This window comes from Colletes gigas, unplaced genomic scaffold (assembly GCF_013123115.1).
Source record: "Colletes gigas isolate AHSC1104 unplaced genomic scaffold, ASM1312311v1 Colletes_gigas_Sc00027, whole genome shotgun sequence".
In the NCBI taxonomy this organism is placed as follows: domain Eukaryota; kingdom Metazoa; phylum Arthropoda; class Insecta; order Hymenoptera; family Colletidae; genus Colletes; species Colletes gigas.
Window position 1 is genome coordinate 1,447,530 of NW_025106656.1, and position 16,460 is coordinate 1,463,989.

Consider the following 16,460-nt stretch of genomic DNA (forward strand, 5'->3'; position numbering starts at 1 on the left):
AAATAGTACTGGCCAGGATGCGATAACGAGTTTCGGCCGACTTGGCTCGCGGCTTCACGCGCCCTTCGACCTCATGAATTATTTATTTAATTGGCCCCGGAAGATGGACGACGGGCACGAAATTGCCGGGGATACGCGGCCTATAAACTTTCTCGGTGGCTTCTGAACGGCCTCGCCGCGATGGTAATTTACACGCTGGCGCTGGGTAGGTACGCGTCTTCGTTCGTTTCCTGGCGTGTTTGGTGCCAAACAGAGAAACGACGGGTCTGCAGAGATGACTGTCGCCTTCGATACCTCCGGGAAAATTGCACGCAGGAAAACCCAGTATTTATTAGTATGCTCGCCTAAGATGTTTCTTTGTTCTAAGAAACTCCGTTTTCTATAATCATTTCCCACTTCTGCGTAACTAGCGAGGGTGTGTTCCTTCGAGGAAAGATGATAATTCGTTGGAACACTAGGGGAGTTGTAGGACTGTCATTCGAAAATTGTTATTTCTAAGAATTCTAGTTGCCAATTCAGGTGGATAGAAAATTTAGAATCCTTCCCTCTGTTACACGAATATAAATATACCAATCATGTACCAGCAATATACGGAGACCGAATGATCTAGTCCCGAGGGGCGCCACGAAGTAAGAGGAACGTTTCTCGACTGCATTTCTAGTGACATATGGTGACGTCTAGTGGCCTCTAGTGACGTCTGTTTATGCCCAGCGTATACTATTTAGTTACGGTATACTTGTCAGCATTCGTGTGTCGGGAACAGCGGTTGCCTGCTGCGGAGACAAGCTGATGCACCAACGGATAACACTGTTCATAGATCCTGTTTAATCTTGGGCATTGGACGACTTAAAAATTATTATCAAACTTAAATTATTACTTTGCTAAACTGATCAGATCGGTTCATCCTTTATAATTTCTTCTTTGTGCGTCGAATTCTACGAGGAAAAATACATAAAGAGCAAAGTAGAGACTCGGATGAAAGTAACTGTAATATTCCAGTACGCTTTGAAATATTTCTCTAAGGTTAAACGTAATTTGAAGTAAAACGACGACGAGACGGTGACGTTAAGGAAGATATAGGACGGTGGAAGCTTTGGCGTTACGTTCAAATTAGGTTTATAGGTTAAGGAATTTTGTACATCGAACGGATGGGAATTATGGTAAAACGCGGACGTGTAGGAAAAGGTAGCACGAAACTTGGACGTTCGTTGAATGGAAATGGATGTCCGAGGTCTGATCAAAAAGTATCCGACCTTGTTTTCCTTTTCCTGAAAACCGTGCGAAGCCGAGAGCCACTATTCGATACTGCGCTGTATCGAACCTTGGTGTGCATGCGTAATTTTTTTCTAGCCCCTTTGAACGAGTCACGTGTGTGTGAGAATGTGTAGCTCGTCACATTTCGACCTCGTACGCGATCACGAAACGCTGCTGCATCGAATTTTGTCCAAAGTTTGACGATATCTAAGCTTAAACAATCATTAAAATATATTTGCATCGCACAAAATAATTTCTCTCTCGACTGATAACAGTGTGGCGTCGCCTCCCACGCTCGCCACCAGAGGGGTCGCGCTCTCACAAGCGCTCGTATACATTCCTCGAACGACTAATCGAAAGATTAATCCACAAGATTACAATTGAGAAAGACGCGAAATTTAATTCCGTGACAAAGTGTATTTATTCGAGATCGCATTTGTGGTAATATTAGTGAATATTTTCTTTGGTTATTAGGATTACTATCGTTTTCTCAGCCCGTTAATGGTCTAGTTTATATTCGCGACGGGGCAGGTAGCTAGTTACTTTTACCCGTCGATCTTCGAAAAGTTCTAGATAAGAACGCGACACATCCTTCCGGACACATTATAATTTTGATAAGCTCGATCGAAGGATGGAAGACGAGACTGACAAGGCGAACCGTGTCAAGAGTTCACGACTAAGACTGGGTCAGGTGCACCGAAATAGTTCGCTCAAAAATCGTTCGAGGAATCGACCAACTCCAGGACACTCTCGCAACTGGCAGACTGGAAATAAACAACGATAAATGGCGATCGTCTGCTCGCGTAATGTTCCCGCGTTATTTATTATTCACGAGGTCACGGACGTGTTTATCGTTTTTCACGGAAGCCCCCAGGATTGCTATCGATTACCTTCGGATCGATGTACTTTTTGACTCGATGCTAGCTTCAATACGTTTACAACGTACAAGTTGTATGTGGAGAATAATTTACCACTTTCGCTACGATTTATTGTTCATTACTACGTACCTTGAATACAAACTCTTTTTAGTTTTATATACAGGGTAGTTATCGGTGCAGTTGGGGGAAAATAAAAAGATAAGTAAGAAGATTACTGCGATGGCAGAGCCATTATTTTTGTACAAGTGCAATTGTACATGAGCATTCAAAATTGCATTATTAGATTAAATATTTTTATTCTACATAAAAAAGTTTTTTAACAATACTTTACGAACAAATTTAAAATTTATAAAAACAAATAACGTAAAAAGGAAAATATAAGGAGAATTGTGAAGCAATTAACAATACAGAAATTGAGTTAAAAGTTTTTTTACATTCTACGACTTGAATTTTGTTTATCATTGGACTCTGCATATTTTGATTAATAATTTTAAAGAGAAAAGTAATATTTATACGTGCCCTGGACAAACGCAATGTTAGACAGAGGCATAATTGGCTGGAAAACATACGATCCCGGACAAACTTCCTTCGGGATTATTCCGGATAAGAATCAGCGTGGGTTTTTAATCGCTGGAAAGCACGCGAAACGTGGGTTCCGTTTTGCATTTGTACCGACAAAGCGACGACTATTATACCATTTCACGTGGAAATGGCCACGATAATGACGTTGTCCTCCGCGATGGTGAAAGGACGAAACGGTTCTCCGTCTCCTTTATAGTTAAGCGATCGTTTGTTCGTATCTCCTCGCGCGAATTATTCTAAATATAAAACGAAGCAGTTCCATCAAAGGGTCTCGTTTCTTTTATAAGAAGTTTACTACTAAAATTATTATTACTTAACGTCGAAAGATTTTTCTAGAACACGCTGTTACGTTTTGAAGAGAAAAATTGTTCACAAGACATTTCTTAAAATGTTCTCCAAATGTATTCCGGGGATTGGAATTTAACCCGAAACGCGGACGTATATTATGCACTGTTCCGAGTCACAGTCACGTATGGTTTCGTTTCCAGAGGCTAGACCCGGTAATTTATGCAATCTTGTCGCGGGGAAAAAATCCCTCGCGTTCTTGAAGGATCCATTCAGACGCAGGAGAACAGCGACGCCAGCACGTACTTCGCGCAAATATGACAAAATTGCATCTTCTCGACGTCGCGGGCCAGAATCATAGAATTCTAAGGACGTGATCCGGGCTGGGTCAAGGATAGCCAGGATGTGACGTCACGGACCGCCAGGAGATCGATATCCTAGCTACCGAGTGGCGTCACCGCAAAACGCACTGTCTGCTTCTTGTTGACCTTACACGTGCCAAATTTTTTCAAGCGTGCGTTACAACGATTTGCGCTCCATTCTTTGACATGAAAACAGGTGTTTCCGGTCTCTATACGTCGACTCGCGTTCATTTTTTAGACTCTGGTCCCGTAACGATCCTTTTCAAATATTGATTTTCAATCAGGTGAACGTTCTGTGAAACGGTTCTCGACCTTTCCACTCTTGGAGTTTCGAAATTAATACAGAATATAATATGTAGTGGTCCTACGTGTAATTTATTGTAATTAAGAATTAAATTTTTCTTTATTAATTTTGTGTGTATAAAAATAGTTGTAAATTTGGGAAAGGAATCTTGGGAAAGAATTGTTCGATGGTGTCGCAGGGGAATACTATGAAAATCGTTCGCTCCCCATTGACCTCACGCGCGCCGATTGTCCGCTGTTTCGCTTGTCAAGGCTGCCTCCGGAAGAAACCCTTCACGGACAATGATTTCTTTCAGTTTGCCCAGGCACGACATGCACTTACAAGCGATCTATTCTGAGATCGTCAACGAGGAATCCTTTCCTCGATACGTATCGCGGATTCTTTTGCATAAGAGTACCGTTGTACATCCCGAACGATGCTCAATGACCAACCTTATCTACCTATCCTCCATCCTGACACTTTTATTCGTCGAGGAATCCTCTTTCGACGATATAATATGATTATCTTAAAACTGTGGAAACAGAATTCAAAACGATTGTACAAGGTGTTTCATAACGCATGGTAGGTGCTTTAATGTCGGGCAAAAAAGTTCGTATAATCCTGAAAGGGCAGTAAATTTTGCGTTTCGAAAATTTTCAAAAGCTATTACCAAAAAATTCGATAAAATTTATCTGCCTTGTGGAAGTTGAATAGAAGCTGATCTTTGACTTTGGTTCTGTTCGTAGATGTTAAAATCCTGCAGAACCCTCAGCATGACGGTACGCGGGCCAGCCTTGGATCCCCGCTGCAGAGTCGGTCATCCGGTCTGGTCCACTTCCGGTCGTCAACAATCCTGCAGTTGGATGGACCGTCAAGGTCGTCCGGCCTCGCCGCCGCCTGTTTACCCACCTCGTGACTCTAGGTACTGTCCAAGGACGAGGAAGGTCGAGCTCTGCATCGAACCCGGTCAGTCGCTCGGCCTGATGATTAGGGGTGGCCTCGAATACGGCCTTGGAATTTACGTCACCGGGGTCGACAAGGACAGCGTGGCCGATCGGGCTGGACTGTTGGTAAGAATCAATGAACAACGCGAGTTGCGTTAGGTTTTGCTTAATAGGACCCACTTCCGGAATGGGTTCGCCGATCGAGAAGTATTAGTCAAATTTCTTCGACCTTGTCTCGTGGTTACAATTGATAAAGTCACAGACTTAAGGAGGATAACCATTCATTTTCAATTAAATAAACAATTTATAATCCAGTATTATCACACACGAGTCGTTTAATCGATAGAAACTGCTGAAACTTGTTTGGATGCATAGGGTCAAAGTAAATTTCAAAATAAACATAGAAGACAGGATAAATAATAATAGTTGATATAGTCATTGGATGGAGGCTGAAATGCCCTTTAAAATGAGCGTTTGTACGAGTGGATAGCTTTATTAGTTCCGGAGATATAGTGATTTTAGTTTTAAGTCGATGCGGTGGCTAGTTACGGAGATATAAGGGTCCGAAGCCTTTGTTTACGTTTCATTGAGTTCAATGAACTCGCGCGCGAGCGAGAGGTCCAACGCGACGCGTCAGACGGAGACAGAGATAATCAAATTAAAAAAATTACCTTTCACATAAATTACGATATCTCGGAAACGGAAAGTCGGATCGACAAAAACCAAAAGCCATTTTAAAAAGGAAGGTTCACCGCTTCCAACGATGCCTCATTTATAAATAAAACATTCATAATTTCGAAACTGCACGCGTCTAAAGTTTCAGTATTTTTAATACGCGTTAATAGGCTATTGTACACGTGACGGACAGTGAGACAGTCGGATAAAAAAAGTTACCTTTTATATAAATTACGATATCTCGGAAACGGAAAGTCAGATCGCCAAAAACCAAAAGCCATTTTAAACAGGAAGGTTCACCGCTTCTAACGGTGGCTCAATTATGGCAAAAGCGCTAGTAATTTCGGAACTACAGGCATCTAAAGTTTTAGTATTTTTAATACGCGTTAATAGGCTATTATACACAGTTAGACAGCCGGATTAAAACAAAATTACCTTTTATATAAATTACGATATCTCGAAAACGGAAAGTCGCTTCCAACGATGGTTCATCAAAATATTACAGCCAGTGAGTAAATTATTCGGATGATTTTATTCGTAATAATTTATATTAAATGTTTACGACGTTACCAACCACTTCCACCACTACGAAAGACTGTATTTTTATTGGGACGATCGATTTCGACGGCAAATAACTTTAAATAAAGTTAAGACTTTTCAATTACTTCTCGGCTCTGCACACAGGATGGATCTTCATTAAGCTCAATGATATTGAATGTAGTTCTTTCATAGGGACAAAGAAAGAACTGTCTTTGATTAAGGGGAATGTGATAGTATAATTAAGTTGAATGTAGACAGTAGCAAGTAATTTTTTCTTAAGAAAACTGACTATGATCTGATCCAGTACGATAGAAAGTCTTTTCTTCTCCGTGGAATACCATCCGATTAATTATTTTTAAACCAATTATTCGCGAACAACTCTATATTTTTTTACTCTCTAAGTAGGTAATATTCACCGTATTTTATATCGAAATGGAACTAGGTTGAACAAAATTTTGTGACAAAGATTGTGAATACCATCGAAGCTGTTCAATATTCGATAGATAGAATGTTGAATTCATGAATAAAAAATTGGAATGGTATCAATTAGCCGGTTGTATAATCCAATGTCAGGAAGGATTAATTAGTCTTCCGTGATAGAACGGGTGCAAGCACATCGATGGCAATAGTGGATCGAAATGGCACTTCGTTGGCCCGCTACTAACGATCGCGAAGATTTAATGGCGTTTGAAAGGCAAGCACTTAGGGGCGCCTCCAATTTTCGTTCGTGGATCTGTCGTGATTGGACGTACCTCGAGAGTGGTTGACGATCATTTTTTCAATTCTCGAAACGTTTCAATCTTTCGCTATGCTATATAGAGGATGGTACAAACGATGGTATGATCGTTCCACATGAAAACGTGGATCGAAAATGTAGTGTCCTCAAACGAAATTCTCTGCTTCTCTTTAAAACGATAGTATCGTTTAGCAGTCAGTTATTAATATACGTATTTGTCGCGTTATCTGATTAAAGGTAGGCGATCAAATCATCGAGGTGAACGGTCAGAACTTCGAGGAGGCGACCCACGACGAAGCAGTGCAGATCCTGAAGACGAATAAGAGGATGACACTCCTGATTCGAGACGTGGGAAAAGTTCCACATTCCTGCACCACTAGTCAACCAATCGTCATGCCAACGTCTAGGTACCCAGATCACGATCCCATGCTACTGGAGAGCCCTGGAAACCATCGACCACCGAGTCCTTCGTAAGAAACACCTGTTCCTTTAAAATTGCATCGTTTTAATTAGCATTACGACCATTGGACAGACATTAGCTCGAATTAACATTCTACGGTGCACTGACAATTAGAGGCTACGGTTAAGATCACGCGAACTGAACGTATAATGTTAACGACCGGCTAATTTCTACTCTCGCAAACAAGACAAATTAATTATAGATATTAAAAGTTTATTGAACATTTTGAACCAATGTTATTTGCGTGGATGGTGCATTTAAAATGGCTGGTTCGTTCAAATTTGCTTCCTTTATATAAAAATTAGAATACTTGGTGCAATTTTTTAAAGATACTTTTCCTTAACGAGTTATGATAGTTAAATGTTTACTATAAATAATAGTAGTTAAACTTGTGGATACTTTACAATATTGGACACGTTAATGAACATCCGAATATTTGTATTTTTCTCACTATAATTTAAACTATTATTTTTCTAATTTTTTGACTGGAAATTGGAGTTGACGATTGCAAGGACCGAAGTGAACAATTTATTTTCGATTACGCGTTCAGTATCGCCAGCGACTGGAGACATCGAGGCGGCGTCCACACGGTTTCCGCCGCGACGGCCGCCATGGTGGAGGAAAAAGCGAGGGTGGTTCTCGCGAGGAGCGAAAGGGCGGCTCTATCTCAGCTTCTGGCCGATTACAGGACACGACGATTGACGATCGAGGAGCTGGTGGTCAGTTTAGGCGATTTGCTGAACACCCACGAGAAACTGACTCTTCTGACCGAGCTCAGGGAGCTCGTCGATAGCAAAGACAGAGCTGCCTTCGACGATCTCGTTTACAGGCCTCGCGTAGCCATGGCAAGGGTACGATTCATACAGTAACAATATTAATATAAATTTTTATTTATTGCAAACAGCTCTCAGTTGAACCTCCATGGTATATAAATAGTGGGATGCACTCCAAAAATGGAATTATACATTTATTCTTTTATTTTATACAGGGTGTTCGGCCACCCCTAGAAAAAATTTTAATGGGGGATTCTGGAGGCCAAAATAAGACGAAAATCAAGAATACCAATTTGTTGATGGAGGCTTCGTTAAAAAGTTATTAACGTTTTAAGTTCCGCCCGTATTGAATTTTTTTCTCGAAAATGTGCAGGATTTCGAAGGTGTGTTTATTGACCAAAAATAATTGCAATTGATCCCTGCAACCGAAAATAATTTTTCCAAAACGATTTGAAATTTTTGAATTTTGTCGAATTTGTTCACCTTCCCGAATTTTTTTCTCAAAAGTGCGTAGGATTTCGAGGATATGTGTATTCACCAAAAATGATTGTAATTGACCCCCACAACCGAAAATAATTTTTTCAGAATGATTTGAAAGACATGAAATTTCAGGGGAATCATTCATTCATGAACAGACATTATATTTTCGGTATTGAATTTTTGTCTCAAAAATGCGCAGGATTTCGGGGATATGTCTGTTCACCAAAAATTGCTGTAATTGACCCCCGTAACCAGAAATAATTTTTCCAGAACGATTTGAAATTTTTTAATTTAATTGTTAATAACTTTTTAACGAAGCCTCAGTCAAGAAATTGATATTCTTGATTTTCGTCGTATTTTGGCCTCTAGAATGCCCCATCAAAATTTTTCCCAGGGGTGGCCGAACACTCTGTGTACTTGACAAAATCAAAAACGTGTACAAAATAAGAGAGACACAATTTTAATTAATTCTACCTCACCTACCGTTTCTTCCTCATTGATAATTGGATTCGATCTTTTAATAATGACTTCAATTTTAATTTCGCTCTTTAAAGTGCAACAGAAATAAACGCTAAATTCCACCGAACTAATGATTAAAAAATGGAACGAAAATGGAACACATTCACTCGAAATGTATGAGAAATATAAAAGTGTGATTTTAATTAATTTAAGTACGCACTGAGTACATCGAGAATGCATTTCGTAAAACAAAACGATCGTAAGTGACGATTTCGATTGACCATTTTAACGCCGTGTATACAAAATTGAAACTAAACAAAGGGTACAAAAAGTAGAACCTAATAATTTTTATAATTCAAAGCTTATGTGTAAAAGTAAATATTTGATTCAGAAAATAATTTCCTTGATACAAATGTATCGAATGTATGACAAAATTAAAAATTAACAAACAGTACAAGAGACCTTACTAAATTATTTTCATAATTTGAAGTTTGTACGTAGAAGTAAACGTTTGATTCGTAAAATGACTTTTTGGTAGAAATAGCCAAGTTGGATGAATTTTAATTCGTGTTACAGAGAAAAGGCGACCGCGCCCATTCGGATCTAATAGTGACACCTTCCCTCCACGATCTTCCGGTAAGTGAACCGATAGTCGCGCATTCTACACACACGTCTCGCGAGCGACGTTTCACACGAATCTCACCTGTCACACGGTATTTTCTCTCTATTCATCTGTCCGTCTCTCGGGACATGTTTAGAAACTCTGTCTCTGTCTTTCTCACTCTCTGTTCTCTGCGTTGTCCATTGTAACTGTTAGATACCGTAACTGTTTCTCGTCTCTATTTTTCTGTCGTCGACTTATCGCGAGGAACCTTCAATGAGATCCCCTTGTCCCGCGGAAGCTGTCACGACGGTTCGCGACGGGCAAGGACCATCGAGGAGATTTCTCGCGAGGAAAGGGACAATCTGGTATGCTCGTGTGTCCCCCCTCTCTTTCTCTCTCTCTCTCTCTTTTTCTCTCTCTCTCACTGAATGTATCCAGTTAGAGCGCAAAGATTTCCCGACGATAGCTCGAGGAGACGAACCGAGACGAGTGGTCGATCGGTTCGAGCAGGAAATAAGCGAACGGGAATGAAAAGGGACGATGACGATGAGAACGACGGAGGAGAACGGAAACTCATTGTCGGTTGGAGAGGTGCGAGGAGGTAAACGGATATAACGTCGACGAGGCAGCGGCCGTATTCGTCCGCTGGGACGGAAGACGAAGAAATTCCTGGAGAACGTGCAACGGAATCATCGAATTTCCCCCCCAGACACGTCTCGCGTCTATTAAGGGGAAACGTCGATCCGAGAGACGAACTTTTGTTTTTGCTTAATTGCTCTCGGCTATCGCGGTAACCTGTGAAGCATGACTCGAAGATTCTCCCGCAACCCCCTTATTCTTATTCTTCTTGAATCTTTTCTGTTCTCGTAGAAGCATTATCTCGGTTCTATCCTCTATTGTTTCTTCTTCTTCTTCTAACTACTTACTTCTCTTCACTGTCGTCACTCTGTTTCTCTCTGTCTGTTTGTGCTTATGATTTCGCTTAGTGTTAGCGCGCTTTCTGGCAGCAATCGTTTACGAGCTAACGCTGTACCCGGTGTTCGTTTTTGGAATAGCCTATCCGAGACATCGACGTGTATTGCGTAGTTGCTTGGGACCGGCGACTGTCCGCAAATGCTCGAAGCTGTTATCTCGGAATTATTGCACTCAACGAGCGGGAACAGCGTCGAGTATTCAGGACGCCCGCGTCTCTGGATGCGTTAGGTTAGATGCTTGCGTTTAGGACGCCGTAGAATGCTGCTGATAGAAGCGAACAGTTTGCCTCTGGTTTTCTTTTCACGCTAACTACATCGGGGGAGACGGTACAAAATGCGATCTTTTTCGAAACGAGTTCGCCTGAGCTTTGCTGAATTATTCTTTCGTTCGCGTCTCACGTCGGTCGAGTGCGCGATCGTCAAGCTTTCTCGATTACATTCTGCGTTTAAATGACAGTTCCAGTATCGTTCTGAATAGTTTTTTAACGGAGACAAGGGTATTTCTAATAGCACTTCAAAATTGAATTGGAAACGAATCTTGTCCCAATAATGCAATAACTGTTTTAACATTCTTCGAATAATTTTATCTTGAGCATGTCTGTAGATTCAACACCATCCTTACGGTATCAAAATATCGATATTTTATTATGTATGAATATTCAGACAAAATTCGAAATAATAACACTTAACAGGAACCTTGTTCAATGACATATAATTCAGTCAGTTTTAATTATTTTCACTCGAACAGACAAAATGTCGAAATTGAGAAACTTAGAAATGAAACTCTAGACCAGAATACCCCCTCAATTTACCGACAGAAATACAAATATTTTTTCAGATACAAATACCAAAATGTTTGGTTTTTAAATTCTAAAAATTTTGATCAAATCTATCAAACACACGGATCGAATACAATTTGTCTGACCATTGTTCGCCATTTCCACTTACACTTTCGAGTCAAACTCCGTTACACGTTCGAACTCGATTTGATCGAAAACGAAGTTTCCATTCTGCAATCGACCCTCGACATTGTTCCTGCAAACAAACAAACTCCAACGAGCAACGTAAAAATTTAATAAGCCCGTTGTTCGAAGGATCGAATCGACTCCTTGAGTAAAAAAATAAATTCTTGAATCTTGACGTTCGAATCTACGCCGTGAGATCGCGTACTCGATCGCGGGACGCTGAGAGCAGTTTCGCCGAATCACAAAGGGCTGAGAAAGTTTCGCGAAAGCTTGTCGTAGAGCTTCCATCGAACGGGTGTTCGGTTGTTCCGCGGATCAGCAAGTGAAAAAAGATTCGCGTAGATCCCTGTCGGCCTTATCCAAAGCTCGGGCAAGCTCGGTGACGGCCGGTTTCGTAGCCAACGAGTTTAAACGAGCGCCAACGTTAATCTCGAACGACTCCTCGACAAAGTGTTCCCTGTTTGAAACTAAAGTTTCGACCCCCTCCCCTTTGGGTTTCGTTCGCTTTGTTCTTTGACTTTCCTGTTTTAGTGTCAGCTTCACAGTGACGATCCTTACCTCGGTACCTCGAACTTTATAGTGCGCTTGTCTCGGGATTTTAAGAAACATGAAAGTGATTTCAATGCACGCAGAAACGATCAACCTTCGAAGGACCAAGGTAAACTCAACGATAACAAACGATTAAGAATCTTACAGGTTGACCAAGCTTTGCAAAACCGTGTATTTTTAGATCGATTTCTTTCCGTCAGACTTATACACATTTATCGATATTTGTGCAGAAATTTTTTCAAAGTTAAATAATCGTAATCGCGTGTTCTTCAGATTAGTAAGAAAAAGTCGATAATTAAAGGGATGACACTTTGAGGATTTATTATAGTTTTTCTTCGTCGAAACTTTAGAAGTGTCTGCCTTAATTAGAAAAATTCTTTGAATACACGATGTGTGCGTGAGTTTATGTTTATCATCTTGGTCCAGCAAAGGTTAATTAACACGACGAGGCTCGTTTTCGCCGAAATTGGAGGGCGAATCGATTCGATGACCGTCGATTAATAATGACTTGGTTGCCCGGCGCTTTCATGGTTCACGGTCCTGCGACCTAGACGCGGGCTTCGTGATCTTTGAACGGAAGAGAGACACCGGAAATCGTCGTAAATCAAGCGTCGTCGTTGCACAGTGGCAAACGTCACACGGCGCGACCATGCACGTAACGATCGATGATAGATCGGGCCTTAAATTGGCATATTGACCGGTGCTTCTGTGGCCAATTAATCTGCAACTTCGATGACTGGACGGAGAACAAATTGTCGCTACACGCGTGATCGATGGGGTCATTGTTTCCGATTTAATTACGAGAAAAGGAAGCGCTCAAAGAGTTACAACGATTTACTATTTAAATTTCTTTAAAATAATTTGTAACCTTCCCGATTTCTCGACTGATTTCCATTTATCTTACTCCAGTGATCGAATTTCCAACGATAGTTTTTTTACGAGTTCCATTTACGATTCGTTAGCAACACACACCCGTCAGTTAAGGAGAATGGTCGAATGTATGATCGAAACTTGACATTTCTCTGGCAAATTTTCTTGTTCCTCGTAATTGAAAAAGTTGTTCAAACATTGATAACACGTGGAACGACTTACCGTAATAAAAGAGGGAGTAAAATAAATAGGTCAAGTGGGTTACAGAATTTAATGGATTGGATCGTGTATGTGGCATGTTTGCTTTACAGAGTACCGTTTATGTCATTCGTACCATAAATTTTATAACCGGTAATATCGAACTTCCTTAATTAGTTTTGCTTTTCCTAGTATTTTCTTTCGCGATCTAAGAAACGTTCCAAGAAACCTCTCCCCGGCACTTTCTTCAGCTTCTTTCGTTCCGTAATTAAAAATCGATAACCAATAATTTGAAAGAGCGTTTTCTACCCGAATTAACCCCTTGAGATCCGTGTGTTCGACGCGTTTCTTAAATTCGAACCAGCGTCGTCTCGGTGCTCACAACCGAAACATTTCCAATTACGGTATCTCGTACTGTACAGTCGTCAGCCGGTTTCATCGGATAAAGTACCTTAAAACGCTTAATCCTCTGTCACATTAGATTAAGCCGGCGTGTGGCGCGTAGATTATTGTAACATACACGATACCAGACCTTTTATCCCTCGACACTCAGTCTAGTTTCAATCCTATCGTCCAGATTTATTTTCTTTTGTTACTCGTTTCGATAATTATTGAGTATCCATAATTTTTGGGAGCGTCATGTTATAAAAGAAAAAAATTTCAGTTAGATTTAGGTTAACGTCAAAATACATTTTGGGTACACGTGGACAATTTCGATGATCTTAAAATATTCGTCTTGTAAATTCAATTCGAATTTTCTAGAATTTCAAACATTCGATTAAATTTTATGGAAAGCTTTAATCCCTTTCTCGATCGATATCTCACAACCATTATGAAAAAAGGATTGTGGTTTTGCAGTTTCACGGAATTCGTTTACCTTTGCGACAAACCGTTTGAGATTAAGTCGAAAGAGGAATTTCCTTCCTGGGAAATGAAGTTTGCACGAGTCTCCTGGGCGCGTGTATATATTTTTAGCAATCTTCTCTCGTTCTTAAATTTAATTTACAATTTGATATAGAATTTAAAATTACCGTAAAGCGTAACGTACAACGTCGGAACAAGGAGGAACGTGAGCTAACGTAGTCGCGTTGTCCGAGGAATTGTGTACGAAAATCTCGCGGAGAACGTCGTTGCCAGGAGCGCTTATTTTACATACAGAAAGCCAGCTGGGATTTAGGAAGCTGCTGAAAAGCGCTGCTCGTTAAACTTAAATGACTTCGAGAAGAGCGAGAAAGAAATAACGCTGCGATCCCTATGACTTCGCAACTGTAGTTAAGGATTAATTGTCGACGCGTGCACCATTCGAGAACGGAACAACAATAATTACTGGGTAATTGTAAATTCGGAATAAAAACAGTCCACATTCGCAAGGTGTCTTTTTAAAAAAATTTTACCGATGCTATGTTACTTTCTAAGACTGAAATTTTGGACATTCGTCTGTCGAAAAAAATAGGAATTCCATTCTTTGCAGATGGTTTAAAACCTGTAAATTTTCATGAAAATTCCACTAGTATTTAATTGGATAATATCGAGTAGTCTCAGACACTTTTCTTTAGTTCGAAGAAAAGTCAAGTTTTAATAATAGAATATAATATGTTTAATTTCACTTATTTTTCGTCGCTCTTTAGAAACTCACGTTCCGGTAGAAGCAAGTCAAAAATACTTCTGATATTTCTTAGATAATATTTTAGACTCTGACACGTTTTTGATCGTTGACCGACGCGGTGTGTGTTGAATTTGGAACGTTTTGATGTAACTGAAATCGATCGATCGAATAGAGAAAAAGTAAGAACAGAACAGGAAGCGCTCGTTGGCCGTCGAAACCGGGTGGAAAGTAGGAATGGAATGGCAAACGGCATGACGGGATCTGGTGATTTCTCGCAGAGGGGTGTACCCGGTGGTTGTTGCCGTCCGGGACGACTGGTGGACGTCGAGGGAGATCCCCTAGGAGTGACAGGACCTCTCCTGCCGCGGGATAACCAGGAATATAGATCGCCGAGCGAGGACAGCGGTCTCGGGGCCGACATGCCCAGGACCAGGTCGAGAAGATTTCAATCGAAAGAGAACCCATTGTCGTTTCTCTGCAACACCCTTGAAGCTTCTTTTGCTTTTCTCGAATCTCTCGTAACCGTGAAAATCAAAATTTCACTTCTATTTTTCTCTTTTTTTTCTCTCGCTAACAAAATGAATTGACATTTGATTTCTCTTATGAAAAAAAAGGGTAAAACTTCTTTTATCTTTAAAAAAAATTAATACTTCCATTTGATGAATTTTATTTCGTCGGTTACGAGTTTATAAAATTTCGTTCGAGTTTGGTCGGATTGCAACTTGTCGCGGGAATGGCGATACAACTTGAAGAAAATCCGAGTCGAGCGTTCAGGTTTGTCTCCAAGAGCCGAACAAGTTCGCAGCCGTGCTCGAGGTAACTCAACTTCGTCGAGCGTTTCGGTCGTTAAACGCAAACAATGATTGGTTCGAGTGAGTCGCGAGTACTTACAAGAAATCGAACACATCGATTTCTCGAATGTGAGACAATGGGTTGCACACTTCCGGTGCCACGCTTGGACAGGGAGGTTTTTCGACTAATTTACACCCCCGACGTCGTTTTATCCCTCTGTCTATTAGTAGAATAATATTAATTTACTGGAAATGTTTAATCAGTTTAGATAGTTGTATATAGATTCGTAAATTTAAATATGGATATACTAATATACAGGGTGAGCCACGAACAACTAGTCTCCGTGATTTTTCAGCCCCTTTCAATAGTCTGAGAAATCAGTATTTAACCGACAAGAAATTACAAATTGCATAAATTAGGGAACAAATTGATTTTCGATCAAAAATTAAGGTTACTGTTGTATTTTTAACTTCAGAGTATTGCAGGTGAATTCAACGACCATATAGTTACTCCCCACTCGTGTTCCAAACATTATAATTGTTTCTTCCGAAACCTTTCTCAATTCATTTTTACCAAATTTTGTTTTAATTGCAACTGTACTTGCATTTATAAAGTAGTTTATTTTTATTTGTATGCCCAATTACAAAATCGATAAAGAGGTATAAATAATATAAACAGCAAACCCAAAGTACTGTACTTGATTTTTTTCAAAACTAGTTTGAAGTTTGAAACACCCTCTTTTCAATAGTATCCATTAAAGTCAGATAAAATATTTCCGTGCCACATTTACAGAAATTAAACACATTCCTTGCAGACAAAAATTGTTATTGCCATTCTACTTGATTACAATTGAAATTCCTTGAAACAACCCCCCGTAAAAGTTGCGCTATTTTTCACATATTGAAAAATTCCATTCCCGTCGAGTATCCCAATAACTTACCAACGCATAATCCCGTATTTAATTTACCATCGAAGAAACCACCCTTTGATGCTTCGAAAACACTTAACGCGAGATCGATCCCTGCCAAAACATCCCCCCCGAATCTCTTGTTTCTTTTCCTGACGACTCCCGGAGATTCCTCGACTTCCGGCGCTGGAGTCGAAGTTCGTTCTTAATTGATCGGTGAATTCTAACTGCAACGGGGGTGGGGAGAGGAAAAAAACAGAAGGGACACGCGATTCCGAGAACGC

The 16,460-nt window shown here is 40.4% G+C and overlaps 1 protein-coding gene across 5 annotated transcripts in view; it reads left to right on the top strand.

Annotated features, from left to right (window-relative positions):
• LOC122401728 (whirlin-like) overlaps positions 1 to 16,460 on the top strand; it is a 167,232-nt gene that overhangs the window by 90,127 nt on the left and 60,645 nt on the right. For 4 of the 5 annotated variants that reach the window (XM_043404056.1, XM_043404057.1, XM_043404059.1 and 1 more), the window contains 5 exons: positions 4,391 to 4,714; positions 6,777 to 7,009; positions 7,550 to 7,850; positions 9,288 to 9,347; positions 14,756 to 14,910. In XM_043404056.1, coding sequence (XP_043259991.1) covers positions 4,391 to 4,714; positions 6,777 to 7,009; positions 7,550 to 7,850; positions 9,288 to 9,347; positions 14,756 to 14,910 — 1,073 coding nt within the window. The remainder of the gene's footprint in view (positions 1 to 4,390; positions 4,715 to 6,776; positions 7,010 to 7,549; positions 7,851 to 9,287; positions 9,348 to 14,755; positions 14,911 to 16,460) is intronic. The other variant, XM_043404061.1, reaches the window with a different exon arrangement.